Source organism: Castanea sativa, chromosome 11 (genome assembly GCF_040712315.1).
Source record: "Castanea sativa cultivar Marrone di Chiusa Pesio chromosome 11, ASM4071231v1".
Lineage (NCBI taxonomy): Eukaryota > Viridiplantae > Streptophyta > Magnoliopsida > Fagales > Fagaceae > Castanea > Castanea sativa.
This window is the reverse complement of record NC_134023.1, coordinates 20,406,850-20,426,368: the sequence shown is the minus strand read 5'-3', so window position 1 is coordinate 20,426,368 and position 19,519 is coordinate 20,406,850. Positions and strand designations below refer to the sequence as shown.

Below are 19,519 nucleotides of genomic sequence, written 5' to 3'. Positions count from 1 at the left end.
GCAAAATTTGCCCCTTATGTCATTTTACCATAGTTGATGTGAGTGCTCTATGAAATATAAACATGACGTGTACTCCACAATAATAAAAGCAAGTGGTTATTACTTTCATTAATAAAAGAAAACCACATATTTCATAAACTGGTTTGGAGTATCACTATAACTATACTTGGCAAGTGCCTAATAAAAATTGTAATGTTTGGAACATAATGTTTTATATATATTTTTTTTTAATATATATTTGTTTTTACAATTGCTGATATGACTTTTTGTGATTAAAGTAACGACTCATTCATCTACCTTCATCAATCACATTATTTTTTTATTTATTTTTCAATTAGTCATAACAGACTATATCTACACTTAAGGAAAAATGTTATGTTTTGAAGTGTACATGGGTCAAGCCAAGTCGGGTTTGGACTCACCCAACACCCAACTTGACATAATTTGGTGGGGGATGGTAGAAACCACCATCAATTGAACAGAAATTACAACTCAATTGTTTATGTGTCCATAATTGGTGGTTGGTTTGATGAAAACTGGCAAAAGATGACGGTAGTTGCAGCTCTAGCAATGACATCATGGTCGGAGGCTAGTGGTGATAAGGAGAGGCAAAGATGATCTCGAGATCTCTCTACTATGTCTCGACGGAAATCTCATAAAAAATCTCACTTTTGAGTGTTTGCATGGAAAGGGTTGAGTCGAATTGAATTCCTAAATGAGAAAACCTTACTTAACTTGCTAAAGGTGGGTTTCGGAACTTTGGACTTTTTCAGTTGACTACCTCTTGCCAATGAAACCATGGCTTTAAAAACCAGATAGAATCAACTAGTTCAACCGTGAACCAAACCCAAAACCAATTCAGTAAAACCGGGTGGTTCAACTGGGAATCGAACCCTTTTTTGGTTTTTTGATTGTTCCAAGCTTTAAAACCATGGTTGAAACAACTCAAATCCGAATGAGTTGAATCAAATCTAGCGGGTGGATTCGTTTGAGTGAATCTTTGGACAACCCTTATATCCCTAAACTCATTGGAAGAAGAAGAAAGAAGAAAAAAAGAACAAAATCAAACCTAGTCCTAAAAATCATCCTTACATCACCATCCTCAACACAATATATAGAACTTCAGATTGCAATAGGTCTAAAAAGGTAATTTTACAGGTTTAAAAATGTAATTTTGTATAGTAAAGTGAAAGGTTATCATTAGTCCTCTATATGATTATCCAGAACCAGTAGATGCAGAGGAAAACCAAGTAACATAGCATTGTAACCCGAAGTCTAACCCCATAGACATAGAATCTTTTGAGTCAAAAGAAGCAAAAACGAAAAAAAAAGAAAGAAAAAGAAAAGAAGGAAAAAGAAAAAAGACATAGAATCTTCCCAACTCATGGGAGGAGAACTATACACAAAGCCACTGTTGATAACGTTATTCACACAATTCAGATTCCTTGTACAGTGCAGAGCTTAGAGAGAGATTTAAAGACTAAACCAACAAATAATAATGCTACTATCCCTTCAGCCAATCCCTTGTATTAGTGTGGTTCTTTTGCAGAGATGGGTATGTCACAAACTTAGACTTGTGTATTTCTTTAATTTCTTCTTTATGGGTTTCTTCTGTTTCCATCCTTATATATTTTCATGGAATTTTTTTTTCTTTGGTTTTGTGCTCTTCTGGTTTCCCTCAATTAATTTGATTGATTTTTGTTCATGGGCTTGTTTTGTTTATCGTTTTTAGTTTATAGGCGTGGTTTTCTTTGCTCTTTGCTTTTTATCTTTTTTCTTTTTGAAACATCACATATTTGTACTTTAATACAGTAGTTTTTATTCTTCTAATTTTTCAGTTGATGGGGATGGTGATTTTTTTCTACTTCCATTAGTTTTTGTTTTTATAATTTATTCTTTTTATGAAAGTACTGATTTTTTATTTTATTTTATTTTATTTTATTTATTTTTTTATGATCGATGAATGTTATTGTTCTGTGATAAAAATATGGTTTTGAATCCTGATTTCACTGATTTTGACAATAATTGTCAATAATATAACTGGGATTGTTTGCTTTCAGTAATGGGAAATAATGCTGGTGTGAGAAACGATGGAACAGGCTGTTCTGGAGCTAAGAATTTGGAAGACAACCATGACCATTTAATGGACTCAACACAAGGTTATGGGATGGTGCCTATGCCCATTGTTCATTGTCCCCCACATAACCACATAGCCTACCAGCCACCTTTCATTTTTAATCCAGAGGTCAGTTTTTCTCTCGAATTTTAATTTTCAGAAACATCTTGTCCTTAGGCATATTATTATTATTTAAAATAGTTATGGAGAAAGAGATCTTTAAATGGCATATGTTTGTTTGTTTATATCAATAGCAGTTATTTGAATTTGGAATTTTAGAGAAAGAGATCTTTAAATGGCACATGTTTGTTTGTTTATATCAATAGCAGTTATTTGAATTTGGAATTTTAGGGAATAAAAGAGATATCTACTTTAATTCATTGAAAAGTGTGGCTCTGTATGTATATGGGAAGTGGGATATGTCATATGTGGTTATACAGTGTTATGTGGAGTTTCTTTACACTTCTTTGACTATTTGACAATTATTAGTTTGATGGTTCCTGTGAAGTTTCCTATGCATTTGCTGAGGGAAATTGGATGAAAATATATAAGATCTTACATGCTGCAAAATTAGGATGAATTGTCAAGCTGTGAAACCTATTTGTAGTTGCTTTGGACTAATCTAGTTGGTTTTGTTTCCTCAGGTAGTATGTCCCCGTTGCTATTCGGTAGTTAGTTAATAAAAAAGGCAGGTTTTATGGTACATATATTGCCACAAAACAAATAGGATTGTATTTCAAAAATTAGTTTTTTAAAGACTACTATAAGAAGTTAAGAACATCTCTGGAGAGTAAGTACCCCTGTTTAACCATGCTAAAAGTGGGTAGCTAGCAAATTTGAGTTATTGCTATACATGTGAAAATGCATACTCATATGACCCTTTATACAATTTTGGTTTCCACAATCATAGAGAGACACACTTGAGGACAGTCAAGAAATCTGGTGATAGTTATACATTTAAAAGATTCATTCTTGTTTTGCATTCTTTTCTTCATATAAATTTAGAAATTCATCCAAAATATAATATGCATTCTTATAGTTATACACGGACTTACTGCCCATAAGATCTTTAATTCTTATGAAATTTGGTTTCCACACACAAACACGCACAGACACTTTAATATGGATATTGGCTTATAGAATAGTCTTCTTATAGGTGCTTGTGACTCCCATGCCAACGCTTCGTCAGTTTATGCAGTCCCAAGTGCATGCATTGCCACAAAGCACAATAAATAGTAAAGAAGAACTCATTGGAAAATTGATTTCTGTCAAGATCACATGGAACTATGGTGGCAATTCAGTAGGTCTCGTGGGGTCATGGAGCAACTGGCAGACTATGTAAATTACTTTTCTTTTCCAAGTTCCTACTAGAGTCATATTTATCCTTCCACTTTATAATTTGACATGCTAAACTTTCTTTTGTTTCAAACCAGGGAGTTCTTGGAACATGCAGTAAAAAATGCAACAGTAACCATGGCGCTCCCAGTTGGAATCCATTACTACTGTTTTATTGTTGATGGAGTGTTGACATACGCTTCAAACTTGGATTGGATCTGTGATAATTATGGAGATCACTATAATATCTTATATTTGCAGGTAACTTTATGGTTCTTTATTTGAGTGTTATTTACAAATTGATACAATATTTCTTGTCATTAATAATATTGGTAGCACACAAACACACTCTCTTGTTATTGACAATGTTTCATCTTTCACTTATGTTACACATCTGTTGTATCAATGAGAACAATGTTAATAACATTGTAGGTAGCATATCCCGTAAAATAAAATTAAATATCTAAATTGTTTGTCCCTCCTATCGCCTGAGGGATACAATTGCTATGGATTCAGTATACTGTTCATATTTGATAGTATGTCTTTTCCTTGATTGTACTTCCAGCCAAATAAAAAAATAAAATAAGGCTGCATCATATAAGAGTCTCGGTCTCTATACTTCCTTTGTTTGAACACACTGATGGAAGTACCAGTTCTCTTTCTGGTCCCTTGTAATTACATGATATTGTCATGACAAGTTTTGATCAGGAACTTAGCTTATGTTTTATCTTCATTTGAACTCCCTCCTAAAACTCCTAGTCCTTTGTCAGTTTGTGGTTGGGTTGGGGAATAGAGTGAGATTTTGGCAGGATGAGTGGTATGTGGATCAACTTTTCCAATTGGCTTTCCTAACGCTGTATGGTATTGCCATTGATAAGGAGGTATTTGTAGAAGCTTCTTTGTCAAGGCAAGGGGCGGAGGATAGAAGAATTTGGGATGTTCGATTTATTCGAGAATTTAATGATAGGGAGATGGATGAAGGGCTGCATTTTCTTCGTATATTGGGTGCTAATACTCCTCCAATGGATGTTGGAGATCGGATGAGATGGAAGTTGAAGCCTAATGGAGATTTTGACATCCAATCGTATTATAACAAATTGCAGGATTCTCTCTCAATTGTCTTTCCTTGGAAAGGTATATGGAGAGCAAAGGCCCCTAGGCGAGTTTCTTTTTTTGTTTGGTGTGTAGCTTGGAATACGATCCTAACGGGTGATAACTTGAGATTGAGGGGATTGGATTTTGTGGACTGGTGCATTATGTGCCGACATTGTGGAGAGATGGTAGACTACTTACTTCTTCATTGTGATATGGCTTATTGGTTCTGGAGCTTTGTCTTTATAACTTTTGGCTTGTCTTGGGTTGTACCTAGATCGATTCTAGATTTACTTTTTGGCTGATGGAATTGGTTAGGGAAGCATTCGTCTTAGATTTGGAACTTAGTTCCGTTGTGCATCTTATGGTATATTTGGAAGGAATGGAATCGGTGGACTTTTGAGGATTTGGATAGTTCCGGTGATTAGATGCTTGCTTTTTTTAGCGGGACTCTTTTTGATTGGTCTCAGGCATGGCGACTCACGACTAGTGATTCGCTTCCTTCTTTTCTTAGCTCTCTTTCTCTTTTGTAATTAATTTGTTGATTGATTTTCTTATGTTTTTTCTTTGTTTTCTTCTTCTTGTATTTTCTGGGTTTGCTCTATGTTTTTCATGCATAAAGTAGCCGTTTGTATATATAACATTCTTACTTATCAAAAAAGAAAAAAGAAAAAAGGTAAAGATGAAAGGAAAATGGATGCTATTGCTACACAGTTAGCAAAAGAGGCACAAAAGCCTTTATCTTGATCATTTCCACTCTTATCCAGTCACCCTTTTAGTGCCATGGTATAATCAAATATATATTATTGATATCTTTTAAATTTTGTGCTTAGCTGTAATTCAAAAGTGTTGGGACTTAATTTACATCTGTTGATATTTTTCAGCTATTATTTCCATTTGGTGATTTTGCATAAGAAATTTTAATTTTCTTCCTGTAATGTTTCAGATTTTGAATGCCTTTCTGAAGTTGGATTCTTAGCTTGTTACAATGGATTTAAATCATTATTTAATCTAATTTGGTTTCACCTTGTAGGAGGATGTCCTGCAAGCGCCTTCAAAGGGTTTTGCAAATCTGTCTGATTTTGAATCTCCTCCTTCCCCACCATCAAGTTATGACAACAAATTTTTCACTGACAAAATTTTTTATTATAGAACCAAAGAAGGTAACATTTGCGAGATTCAACCACCAGAACTACCGCCACAGCTAGAAGAAGCGATTTTGGATATGCCATCATGCTCCTTTGATGTATACCAGTCTCTACCAAGGCCTCAATTTTCACAAGTAAATCATCTATATGGTCACAAAGAAAATGAAGATCAGTATGTGATAGTCAGCTCTACAGAGAGGTTTGCTGATAAATATATTACCACAATATTATACAAGCCTGCCTTTAAAACCAAACCACCATGAATTTTTCTTATTTTTCCTTTATATATTTCAAGATTTAGATTTATTTAACATTAGTGACTTTGGTTAGGAAATATTATTTGGTCTTCCAACTTTTGGACAAAGTTCAATTTAATCCTTCAATTATTAATTGTGTTAATTTAGTCCCTCAACTTGTAAAACCAAGTCATTGTCATCCTTGTGTTTCCTCACCATTTTAATTTTAACAAAATTAATAGTTAAAATTTACTTGATTTTGAATTTGTACAATTTCCGTTTTAATCTCAATTAACCACATCCATTAATTTTATTATGATTTAAATGAAGATGAGATGTAAAGATGAAATTTAATTGATTTTGATACTTGAGGGACGAAATTAACACAAGTAATACTTGGCTGACCATATTGAACTTCACCTCATGGTTATAAGACTAAATTAGTAATTTGGATGAACTATTTTCATTGATTTAGTACCATAGATTTAGTGGGCTGAGAAAAGAGTTAAGTAAAGAAATAGGATCTTTTGTTATATAACACATTGGTGTATTTGATATTCATTTTTGGACATAATTATGTGCTTTCCAATTTCATTTGTGAGCTTCCTATTTGTGAGGAGACTTCCAAGAAAATTGTAATATGACTGCATTTGCGAGAGTTCACTAGTGAGTATAACCCAAGTGTATAGTATCACTTTGAATCTGATGGCATTTGATGACATCCTTTCATAGAAAGCATGGTTTGGTTTCATATGAGAAGCTTGTGACTTAAAATAATGACCAGAGCAGAGATATGTAGCCCTATTATGCCTTTTCTTTGGAAAAGATTTAGCTCCAAACTAGTTTGAAATTATCATCCCTATAGCCCATTATGTGACAATTGAAAAAACTATCTATATGTAGTTTTAATAATATGACTCTTTTCGTGAATCACGTGATTTGTTTTAGTAATATACATGAATAATCTTATAAACTGCAACGTAATCCATTGGAAGAAATTCTTCCTAATTGGTTTGGAGCTAACCTTAACCCCTTTTCTTTTGGTTGGGTGGTGGTGGGAACCCATATTATATTGTTCAACTAAAATTTTCAATCGACAGCCTTCTTTGAAATGATCGGAATCTTAAGCCTATTCTGTTATATTTTAAATTATGCACAAATTCAATCAAGTTTATATGTTGCACACGCTTTAAAATATGAGCAATCAACGTTTATGAAGATTACCATTTCTTCTGTGCCTGCATTTTAACCAAAAAAAGAAAAAAGAAAAGAAAAAAAGTGTATTGATTTTCATAAGAATTCTTGACAACCAAGATTATGTAGTTATATAGTTATGCAGTATACAAAGTGGGATAAATTAGGACTGGCTGATGTATCATCAATTTTGTAACTGGTGACAGTGAAAGCAGATCTTTGTCATCAATTAGAAGGATTTTCTCTCCTTTTTCACATGCTGTCTAAACCATCCTATTTGAATCAAATATAATCATAAAGGAAGTTGTTAAACCAATCAGTTGCAGTAAAGGGTAGACAAGTCAAGAAATCCCTTTGTGCTTGTTGCCCTTCTGTCATCAAAATTTTTGCTTAAGCAAGAGCAAGTGGACATGTAACTAGTATGAAATGGTTATTACCGGCAAATAACTATAGTAATTTACTTGCTACGTTTCATCTAAAAAAACTCAATACATATTCAAGCAATTGTTGAAGAACATACGCTTTGAGAATTGTTGGTTTCTAAAAAGATTGAACATTCATGACATGTAACACTGCTGCTTGCATCAACAGTCCCAAGCAATTCATCGAACAGGGACCTTAACCCATCCATTTGCAAAAGCAATGGCTAAGATTACAAAAGGTGTAGACATTCCAAATATGATAATATAAGGAAGAGGAGTCATCATGGGATTCTCCCCTTCCCTTTCTCCTGCTGTTTGCCAATACCTGCAATTAGCAAACCCCTTTCAATTATTGCCAATTTGAACCATTAGCAATGCCAATGACATGTTTGTTGAAGATCAACTTGGTTGAATTATTAAAGCTAAGATTACAAATGGGTGGAAGGCTTACTGTTCTGGTTCTTCTTCTCTAGTTATGAATTTCTTCTTTCCTTCCTTTCTGATTTCTCCTTCCCCACCACCTATCAAAACCAAAATTTTAACCTCTAAAGCTATTATTTGAGTCTAAGTTTACTCAAGATTTGAACAAAAGCAAACAATAACAATGAAAATTGAGAAAATACAGTTAAATATGGTGAAATAACAATAATAAGAGAGTATCTCTTACCCAAGTCTGCACATATTTTGAACTGATGGACCCTTGTCTTTGGTAAAATGTAAGTGCAAGAGAAAGGGGATGATAATGATGGCTTAGGTGATGGGAGAAACTGGGTGCTGAGAGAGGAAGAGAGTGTCATTTGGGCTGCCATTTTTTTCTTTTTGGAACTCTTGTATGCTTTCTTTGCTCATTTCTTGACCATCACATATATTAGTTCTGGATATGGATGTGGTGGGGACTGATATTAACAATAACCTTGTGTGACCAATATATGATCAACATGCCCTAAAGTGAATCACTCTCTTCAGATATGTGGTGTAGATTCGCTGCTAGAGTGAATGGACAAAACTAGTCATTGCATATCCTCCACTTTTGGTGTATCAAATAACATAAGGGAGTATTTCAATTAGTTTAACTGGTAAAGTTTTGATGGTTGAATAAGAGATCTGAAAATTAATCTTCGCCTACAACTAAAAACTAATTGGTGTTTTGGTATGATGATAAAGAGCATAATCATCATAAGCGGATGTTATATATTAAAACTCTATAATAAAAAAAAAAAATACAATAACCGATTGTTTCATCTCATCTGGTTGAGAAATCAAGAAGCTTGGAAGTCCAATCATGATTTTTCCACATGGTCTCTGAAGAATTTTTTTTTTCTTTCATTTTTTAAGGAGCTCAATTTTCACGGGGGACTATTATGGGTTGCTTTAATGTCACGATGAATATAACTGGCCCATCAAAATATCTGTTTATGAGGGAGGGATGGCAATTTAATTTATTAATCTAAATCTAGGCTAATTCTACAATTTCCACACTTTTATTTTTTTGTAAGTTACCCAATCAAATCTTAACTATTTATTTTAAATAAATAATTTAATCCTAACTTTATATATATATATATATATATATATATAAATAAATTACATAGGTTTCATGTCATTAAAATCGTGTGATTATAAAATATTTAACTATTTGAGAAATCAATTACAAATTTCACAGCATTGTTACAAACCGGTTATCGTCGGCCCAATTGTTTGCTTTTGGGCCGAGGAATCTATTTGATTTGTGCAAACAAATCGAGGTCTAGAGATAATTGGGGCCTAATTGGTAGGAAGATTTTTGTTTTTATTTTCAAAACAGTATAAAAATGGTTTTCAAAAAATTGAAATTGAAATTAGTTTTCAGATAATAATTTTTATATTTTACGTGTTTGACTCCTATTTTCATGAACAATTTTCAAAATACTAAAAACAAAAATAATTGTTTAGGAGACTATTTCTATTTTTTAGATTTAAAAAAAAAATACATTTACAAAAAGTAACGTGTAGAATCTGTAGATTATTATTATTTTTTTTTTTGGTGTGGATAATGATAAGAGAATAGAACTCATCACGTTTTTCATTTTATTTTTAATGATAAGTTTCAAATTTGAAATGTGAGAATTCTTTTTGTGACAAAGATAAATTTCTAAATTTAAGAGATAAAAGAATTTGGATAAATATGTGGGGTCTACTGTACAACTATATCATTAAAAACATTTTCAGTATCCTGAAAACACCCCCTAAGCCGTTTTCAAAATCCTGTTTTTAATCAAGAAAATATGATATAGTTTTTTGAAAACTGTATTTAGAAAATATTAGCCAAACAATAAATTAAAGTGTGGGACCCACCATTTCATGAATTGCAAAACAAAAAATTATATTTAAATACTCTTACCAAACAACTCCTTGATGTATTGGATTTGAGATGAGGGTTCTATTGTCGATTTTATTTTAATAATTTTTTTTATATCATTTTAATCTTCCTTTTTGTTCATATGCTCAGCATGTTCCCTTACTACACTCCTAATTTCAAGAAGGATATCGTTTTAAACGTTTTCAAATCATTTGCAAAGTTCTTAACGATTGTATACAAGACTATTTATTCCTTTCTCGTGTGTTTTTTTATTTGTTTTGTTTTTATAGTAAATTATAAAGTATACAACCGTTCTTCAAAATCTTGTAGATCAATTACATGTACGATTTTCATTAATATATCATCAAATTATTATTAGTTGTAAATGTAATAGTTTTTAGGGTAGAAAAGTACAATATCTACCATGTTCGCCTTTGGATAGACCACCATTATATTGATTAGTAGCTTGAAGTTCCATTGGAATAGGATCCATCAAATATCCACTGTCTTTTTGTGTCACTGCCAATTATGATGAACTTAAAAGATTATGTCAACTACATGGTGTAAGAATTCATAAAAATACAAACTTTAATTTATCTATAAGTAGTCGAACATTACCTCTAGACTATCAAAACTTCCTTTATTTGTAGGGAGATCAATGTCTCTGCCCATCTTTTGGCTCAATGGACAATCCTTATAAGCTGGACTAGGCCAATTTCCATATCAAATTTGCCTTCTTCTATTTTGCAGGTTTTGAATAGAGATGGAATTTAGCTCAATTCTTTTGCTTCTACCTATTTCGGGTTGAGCAATAAAGTATTTATTCAGAACAAAAAAATAAGACTATCAAAATTTCTGCATCATTTACTTAACTTCTTGGTCTCCTTAATAAAGAATACTTGGTCTACCCCTCTGCCAAAATGTGTCCGTCAACACCTCAACATGGACCAGCTTGAGATTGCTAGAATTCTACCACTTCTGGCCCCTGGGCCACCTAATAAGAAGTAAAATTTTTTTCACTCATCGGCTATGCTCAAAGATCAAGGATATCTCATTTTGCCCTTGCTAATTTATATCTATATCTATATCTATATTAAATTTTTGTATATCATAGTAGAAACTGAGAGAAAGTTGGTTCTTACATTTAAGGAGGTGTTGACAAATAGGATAACTGCCTATTTAAAATTCAGACACGTATATAGTTTTTAAAAAAATCGGCTCCCCAAGCCTTGGTAGTCATGGGTTATTCTACGTTACAACGTTTGGCTTTTTAAACCCTGCAACGTTTGCAATTAAAAAAAAAAGGTATAAATTAAATAACCGATCTGTTTTTTTTTTTAAAAAAATTTTAAAAACACCGTTTGACTGCCTTTTTAGGTATATTAAAAATAAAGCCCGGTTTAAAAAAAAAGAAAATTGCAGTTAAAAAAACCCTAGCCATCTCTTTTCATCAGACTACGCTTAACATCTTCCCTCTAAAAGAAAATCGCCTACCAATACTGTGACACAGAGAAAGGGAAGAAGGAAAAAAAAAAACTTGGGATCCAGTGGACATTCGTATGTACGGCCATCGCCATTTGATCTGCTGCTCTGCTTCATCTCTCCTCTGCAACAAAATTTTTCTAAAGGTCAGCGTTCTTTTCTATTTTGGTTTTTTGAAACTTTTCGCCATTGATTTTCCTTTTCGGATTAGCATATTAAATCTCCTATGTGTATATGTTTTTAGTTTAAGACCAGGTGTTTATACTACAAGAATAAGCACCTTACCTTTCTATATATCTACTTTTCAAAAAAAAATTCTTACTGAATTGTCTAAGATTCTTCTTTGACTCCTTTTGAAAAATAGAAGGGTTTGTTCCTTTTTCTATGCAAAAATTATAATTTGGGGTTTTATGTCCTAGTAACATAAGGGATTTTGCCCTTGATTTTTCCATCGTCGAACCCATTCCCTCCACCAGTATAGTTTCTGTTTTTTGGTTTTTAACTTTTATTTTTATTTTTTAATTTGTGGTTATATCTGATTTAGGTCGGGGTATTTTGACTGGATTGGATACATTATATTGTTTTGCATGAACCTGCCATTATCTGAAAGAGAGTTTCTAATTTTTTTATTATTTTTGTATTTATCTGTTTAATGATTTGTTATAGTAATTATATATAAAATGAAGTTTGTCCAAGCTTCCAAACTAACCTAAATTAAGTCAAGTGCTTAAATAATTAGACAAATTAAGCAAAAACCCACAAGTTGAGGTAATTCTCAAAGAAATTTGTGTAAGTTGGAATTTAGTTGATTTGATGGGAAGCATTTCATTTGCAAGTAGAAATGTGCTCTATTATTTTAGGTCTTTATTGCTTCTATCAAAAAGAAAGGTTTTGATCTCAACCTGTATCATCCTTTTCTGACTTATAAATAACTCTCTCTCTTTCTTCCCAAGTTTCATTGGTGTTTTTCCTTTCTCCCATTAATTTGAGATCGATATACAACTACATCAGTGCAGTTTTTTTCAATAGAATTCATCTTTTGAAAATGACTTTCAAATATTTATGACTACAGAGTTTCTTTCTTTGACCCCAGGATTGTTAATTAATCCCATAAGAATTCTCACTTTGTGTCAAAAAGTGTTACTGTTTGATGTTAGTTTTGCTTTAAGTATTTATTTTATATATCCTTGGCTAATGGAAGCCAAATTTTTTGCCATCATCATATGGGAAATAGCCAACAGATTGTTAAAAACTAAAACAATCTTTCATATTTTTTGCAGCTCAAACCATATTACAATGTTTGCTTCCGCTTCTTTTGTATTCTCTCTTTCATCTTTCTTTGCTGCGGTTTTTAAAAACTTCTTACCCTTTCATTTTGTTGAATGCTGAGTTTTTTGCCAGGCACAACACGGGTATTTTGCAAGAAGAGTTGCTGCATCAAACTAAGAGGTTTAGATAGCCTGATTTTCCCTCTATTTATCTCATAATTTGAATTAAATTTTCTCCGTTGATCTGTTTGGTTTTGATTAGACTCTGAATTGCATATTTTAATATGCTTTTTTCTTCATTTTTTTATTAATTCAATGTATTCTTATTTTGTATTTTACTGAATTGTTAAACTGTCATGACTTTATTATTATTATTATTTTGCTATGCTTTTAATGGCCTGCATTTGGTACCTCCACCATATTCATGTATTGGATTGACTTAAATTGCCACATTCTAAACAAACGGCACATTTCTCAAAGAAAACTTGACATCCACTCTGTTTTGCTTCTTTTTTGCAGCACCTATACCCAAGGTTAGCATTTTGTTACTTGATTTGTTATATTCTTTACTTTGATGCTTTCTTTTTGATTTATCATAGCCCAGCTTTTTTGTGAGTGGCGTCATGGGGTTTAGCTGTTGAATATATGTAAGGAAAAACATGTTTGCCATTTAATAATGGTTGAATATTGATTTGTTATGAATATTAATGTTTATGGCATCGACAAGAATAGTAGAACCCTAGAATCATGAAAGGCCATCTATAAATCAGGTCGACCTCTATATATGCTGATTATTAAAAAAACAGACCGAACTCATTTTTAATACATTAGCTACATACTTATTTAATTAAATTTATTTAACTAAGACTTTTAATTTTAAAATATTCACTTCAAATATTTACCTTTAATTATTTGAATATATTTACATTCTCATATACTAATTATTTTTTATGTGTAGACATTGTGTTTTACATTTAGCAACCTTTATTCTAGAGTGTGCAACCTTGCCCTATGGTCAATAAGGTAGAAGTTAAAAGCCGGTTGTCCAAAAATAGGTTTTAGGAATTTCTTTTGTCAGTTTGGATTTTTTTTTTTTTAAGCAGAAGTTTGGATGACATTTAAGATTAGAAATCACAAAAATTACATTCAATAAGGCCATTGCATATTTCCAAATCAGACAATTGCCAAATACACATAAATCTCAGAATTAAAGTTCCAAATAAATTCTTATTGTGGGTTTATTACATTTCCCAATTTCTCATGTGGGTAGGCCCATACCTTAAGCTAAAAAAGCCCAATCCATTTCATCTAATAACCATGAGACCTATGGAGTTATGTGAGAGCATCATATACAATTAAAGCCAATCCCAAACCCAGCCTCACTCATGGGAAAAAAATGTCATTGATTGCATGATACACTTTCTCTTACTGAAGTAAATTAATACAGTTTGCTTGAATGCTGATTTTCTTTTTACTTATCTCATATTTAGAATTACATTTTGTTCAGTTACTGTAATCCTGTTTTAATTGGCTTTGATTTACATGTTTTAGCCAGCTTCTGTCTTTACAAATTGATTTCTTTAGCCAATTCTCCCTTCTACTTATTTCACATCCTCACCACTGTTTTTTATTATTTGAATTTGAATTAAAATCTGGATGTTTATTCTCTCTCTTTCAATGTTTTGGCCTGAGATTATAATCTTCGATTATTTATTGTCATCAAGGACAATCTAAGTCATTAGATGATCTGCATTCATAGGGATAGGCAGTTGGTAAAAGAAAAAACGGCAAAATAAAACCTCTCCCTCTTTCCAATAATTAATTTCGCACCCACTCTGTTTCGCTTCTTTTCTGCTGCACCTATACCCATGGTCAACATTTTGTTACTTGATGTGTTATACTCTTTATTTAGATGCTTTCTTCTTGATTTATCATAATTCAGAGTTTTTTTTTGGGTGGCATCATGGGTTTTAGCTCTTGAATATGTGTAGGATAAAACATATTTGTTGTTCAATAATGGTTGATTTCTTACCATTATTTTTTCAATGTTTGTAGGTTTTTCTGGTTTGGGCTGCTCTAAATAAGTATATGATTCATAAAATGTTTCATTTTGTATTCTATGTTTTGTTAGTAGCCATATTTGTAAGATGGATGGTTTAAGAACTGAATGTTTGAGAAGTAAAGTTATTTTGTAATTTTTAGTAAGTAAAATTATTGGTTTTAAATGTTAATTACTGAGTTTTTGCAGATTGAACTGCATTTTCTCTGATTGCCTTTGTTGTTTTTCTTCTTGATAATTAATTTTACTATTATTTCGTTATTGATATATGCCTCTGATTTACTAGAATGCATATTAGACTTTGTTTTTTTAAAGCTTTGTACTGCTGCTTATTAAACTTTTTTTCTTTTAATTTTTGTATTGCTCAGGCTATTAAGCACAGTTTATTGGCAGGCTTTTCTAAATGTTGATATTGTTAGCTTTGTTTATTTTGTTTATTCATTTTATTTTTATTGTGTTTATCTTAGTGTTTTGGATTGAGTGCTTATAGATGCTTTAATTTTATTTATTTATTTTATGAATAGAAGATTAAATTAATAGTGGGTGAAAAGCTTCATGAATTCCATTACTTGGATGTGTGTATAATCTAATCTATCTCTGTGTAATTTTGAAGCAAAGTCTAAAAAATTTGAGGAACTTTAGTGTAATCAATCTTGATTCTTGCTGTCTTATTGAGTGCTTATGTTTAGGTGCTTTTGTTTATTTATGACTTGGCTTTCATGAAAGTGTTAAGAAAAAATTTAAGAGCAAGGCATATTTGATTGAATGAAGGGTTTGTAATAGCCAAATCATGATTACCAATTGAAAATTTGTCTCTTAAATAAAGATTGACTATGTTGATGACGTATATTAGTACTTTATTAATTTGTTTTACATATGATCAAACATACTTGCAAATTAGACCAGCATTGTTTATATATGTATTTTAGTCTCTCTGCATTTATCCCTACCAGTGTTTGTTTGGTGTTGATTCAAAATTTGTAATATTTCATTTATATAAACCTGCCATGTTTTCTGAATTTTAAATAATTATGATTAATTATATAACACACTATCACATGTTTTATAGGATCTCAAGTTTATAGCAGCTCATTTCTGACTTTTTGAAAAAAATGGAAAATGCAAGACAAGCGTGATTAAAAAGACTGATGCTAATGTTTGAGAGGCGATCCAGCAAAAAATGGTATGAAAGGAAAAATAGTTTACAAAATAAACTTATCCAGGCTAGGAAATCCAGGGGAATGGTCACTGTTGAAAAGAGGAAAAAAAACAAGAGAGATAGAACAACATTAACGCATGACTGCTCTATGGTGCAGTCACCTGGTACAAATATGGATTTTTATGCGTCAAGAGGTTCGTTTCTCTTTCTGCCACTTTATACTTATAAATTTTTTAAAAAATTCTTCATAAAAAATTGAAAATAAAACTTTCAATTCACATTTGATTATTAGATATTGATGTTGGCATGGATCATTCCTATGAAGAAACTAGATTATACATAAGTACAAATGATACTTTGGTAGAAGATGGATTCAATAATTGTGATATACCTCAACAAATCCAACAATCAGAAAATGAGAGTGGTTGCGAAGAATTTCCGAGTAAATGACTTAACTTAAATTTACAAGGAAATTTTTTTTTTTTTATTCATTTTTGTTTACATCATTATTGTTGTTCTCATATTTTAAAATTCATATAGAAAAATTTATTGAACCTTGGAATTTTGGCTCACCTTCTTATGTATGCGTGCATTGCGGTTCAATTTTATGGTATGAAGAGAGAACAATCAAATCTAAGAGGCCAAGGAACCCAAAATTCTCTCTTTGTTGTATGAAGGGTAAGGTTAAGTTACCTTTGCTTAAGAAAGCACCTCCTCTTATTGATGAGCTTTTAGATCCTCTTGGTAGTCAACAATCTAAAACGTTTAGAACTCTAATCAGAAGTTATAATGCAATGTTTGCAATGACATCTATGGGTGGTAAAGTAGATAGTAGAATTAACAATGGAAGACACCCTTACATTTTCAAACTTAATGGCCAAAACCATTGTAGAATTGGAACTCTTCTTCCTAATGATGGTCAGGATCCACAATTTGCACAATTATATTTCTACGATACTGAAAATGAAGTTGAAAATAGAATGAACGTCTTTAGCAATGGTGAAATTAATAGTGACCTTGATCCATCTATTGTTGATGCATTGGTCCAAATGTTTGATGAATCAAACACTTTGGTGAAGATATTTTGGATGTCTAGAGACCGTTTCTTTGATACTGATGTTCACCGTTTAAGATTACGCCTTATTGGCTCCCGAACTACAGATGGAAGAGAATATAACCTGCCTACATGTTCAGAAATTGCCGCAATTATCATTGGTGATATTGGTGCTGAGAATGCACATCGTGATATTATTGTTGAGTTAAAAGTAGGAGGGTTACAACGTATTAATGTGCTGCATCCTTCATACATGGCATTACAATATCCCCTTTTGATCCCATATGGCGAGGATGGTTTTAGGCTCGGCATTTTGTATAGTAATGTAGATGGAATCAGATCTGATAAAACTGATTATGTTACAATGAGAGAATACTATGCATATCGATTGCAAGAACGTGAACATGAGGGACATACTTCGGTATATGGTGGTAGATTGTTTCAACAATTTGTTGTAGATGCCTACACATGTATTGAAGAAATTCGGCTTATGTGGGTAAAACAGAATCAAGACAAATTAAGGATAGAGTTGTATAAAGGACTGAAAGATGCAGTTATAAGAGGAGATACCACCCCTGCATTTTCAGGCAAGAGATTTGTTCTACCTTCAAGTTTCACTGGAAATTTCACATAAGCAAAATGACTCATGTAAAGTTGAAAAACATCAGGTAATTGAAGCATTCTTCCTTCACCTTGCTTACTATATGATTCAAGCATTAGTCTACACATAATTTACTATATATATATATATATATATATATATATATAAATGATACATAAGAATGCAAATTATTGCAGGACACAATGGAGGAAATTGTAAGAAAATCAAGGAAGGACAAGTACATAGCCAGTCCAAAGATAGAAATAGGAGAAACATTTGTTGAAAGGCATGAAGAATGCCGCTCCAAATGCTTCAAAAACATCAAAGGTACTAAGCAAATTGCATCAAAGAAGAAAAAAAAACTGAACTCTAATGTATATACTACCTTACTCTACGAGTCTTTATGTATTTCATTGTATTGTTATTTTTTTTTCTTTAGAAAAGTAAACAGAATGTACTACTAAGTTACTGTGACTGTCATATTGCCTTTACAAATTATCATATTAGATTTGTAACATTCACCAGGTATTCTCAACAAACATTGCTGGATAAACTCAGATTGAATGTATATCTGCCATAAACTCAGATTATTTTAATCTTTTCAATTCCATATTAATATGATAAGATTTTTTAATGTTCCAAACCATAAACTCAGATTGAAATAATGGTGTAATAAAAGTTCAAAAGATTAAAATAATAGTGTGTTGAATGAATGGTCCAAATTGATAACTAACGAATCTTACACACTTTGCAATAAACTTTTTCTTTAAAAAGTGATTTTATTACCCAAATTTCTCTTTTACTTATGAGATTTCAAATGACCCCACGCATTGCGCGGGTTAAACATTAGTTATATCTAAAAACTGAAGCGTAACATTTATTGTTGCTGAGCCCCTGTTGCGCCACCTCATCGTTACGTTATTAGCCACGTCATTAGCCATGTGTTAATTAATGACTCCCTTACCTTAATCAATTATTAACTTCTTTATTTGCCTCTTTAAAAAAAAAAAAAAAAACGCTTTATTTGCTGGTTCATTAAGATAGCTCCTTCAATTGGGCTGATATTGATGAACAGATACCATAACATTAACATCAATGCATTAAATGATTTTTATTGTGGAGGAGGTTAGGAGAAAGGTCAGTTTGCCAAAGATTTTATTTTATTTTATTTTATTTTTAAAATGGAACCATTTAAACAATAGACTCTTTATTTTCTATCTATGGAATCCAGATGTAGTAATAGACAATACAAAACAAAACGTTACGAAACCAAAAAAGAAAAAAACAGAGCTTAATTGTTTTACTTCTCCAAATCCGTTAGCTATCTCTCCCTCTCTCTCTCCCACATGGTTTACCTTCCACCTCCCCCTTTAAATCCCTCACCCTCAGGTCTTCTTCCCTAAGTTTCTCTCCTTAAAAAACACTATTAAGAATTCAGAGATGGGCATAATTGATGATGATGATATTATTTGTATGCATGGTTTCTACAATTTCATTAGATTTTATTTAATTTGTTTTGTATTGTTGAGTTCAAATTAGCATATGATAGAGACGGCATCGAGGTGGGACTATAATTAATCAAGGGTTTAGATAATCCAATGATAAGAGGCAAAACCAACCTATCAACAATGTTAGGGGCGCAACCCAAATAAGCAATGTCTTGGTGAGGTTTTTTTTTTTGGATAGGAAATACTATCATACTATTATTAACTTTGAAAAGCAACAATTACATCCTGGCCAAGAGCTTGTCCTAAGAAACAAGAAACCTCTTCTACCCAAACTGAAAAATTAGCAATGCCTAAAGCATGTCTTGCTAGTAAATGAGCTGGCCTATTGCCTCTACGATCCATCTGAGAGAAGTCCACATAGAGAAAAGTGTGAGAAGCAGCCAAAGACCCATACACCAGAGCAGCAACAGAAGAAGGCGGTGGGGACTACTCCAACAAAACTTGTATCAAAGTCTGGGAGTCACTCTCCAACGTAAACTCCTGTATAGATAAGTCCTTCGCAAATTG

General features: G+C 32.1%; 2 protein-coding genes across 2 annotated transcripts; one reads left to right on the top strand and one right to left on the bottom strand.

The window, feature by feature from the left end:
- Positions 1 to 1,321: 1,321 nt before the first annotated feature.
- Positions 1,322 to 6,429, top strand: LOC142614831 (SNF1-related protein kinase regulatory subunit beta-2-like). Its single transcript, XM_075787469.1, has 5 exons — positions 1,322 to 1,555; positions 2,061 to 2,245; positions 3,273 to 3,454; positions 3,550 to 3,712; positions 5,577 to 6,429. Exons 1-5 carry the CDS (start codon positions 1,552 to 1,554, stop codon positions 5,952 to 5,954), a joined length of 912 nt encoding a protein of 303 aa, XP_075643584.1. The 5' UTR covers positions 1,322 to 1,551; the 3' UTR covers positions 5,955 to 6,429.
- A 1,109-nt stretch (positions 6,430 to 7,538) lies between these two features.
- LOC142614832 (uncharacterized) lies at positions 7,539 to 8,442 on the bottom strand. Its single transcript, XM_075787470.1, has 3 exons — positions 8,211 to 8,442; positions 7,995 to 8,064; positions 7,539 to 7,868 (listed from the first exon to the last, which is right to left on the bottom strand). Exons 1-3 carry the CDS (start codon positions 8,350 to 8,352, stop codon positions 7,724 to 7,726), a joined length of 357 nt encoding a protein of 118 aa, XP_075643585.1. The 5' UTR covers positions 8,353 to 8,442; the 3' UTR covers positions 7,539 to 7,723.
- Positions 8,443 to 19,519: the final 11,077 nt, after the last annotated feature.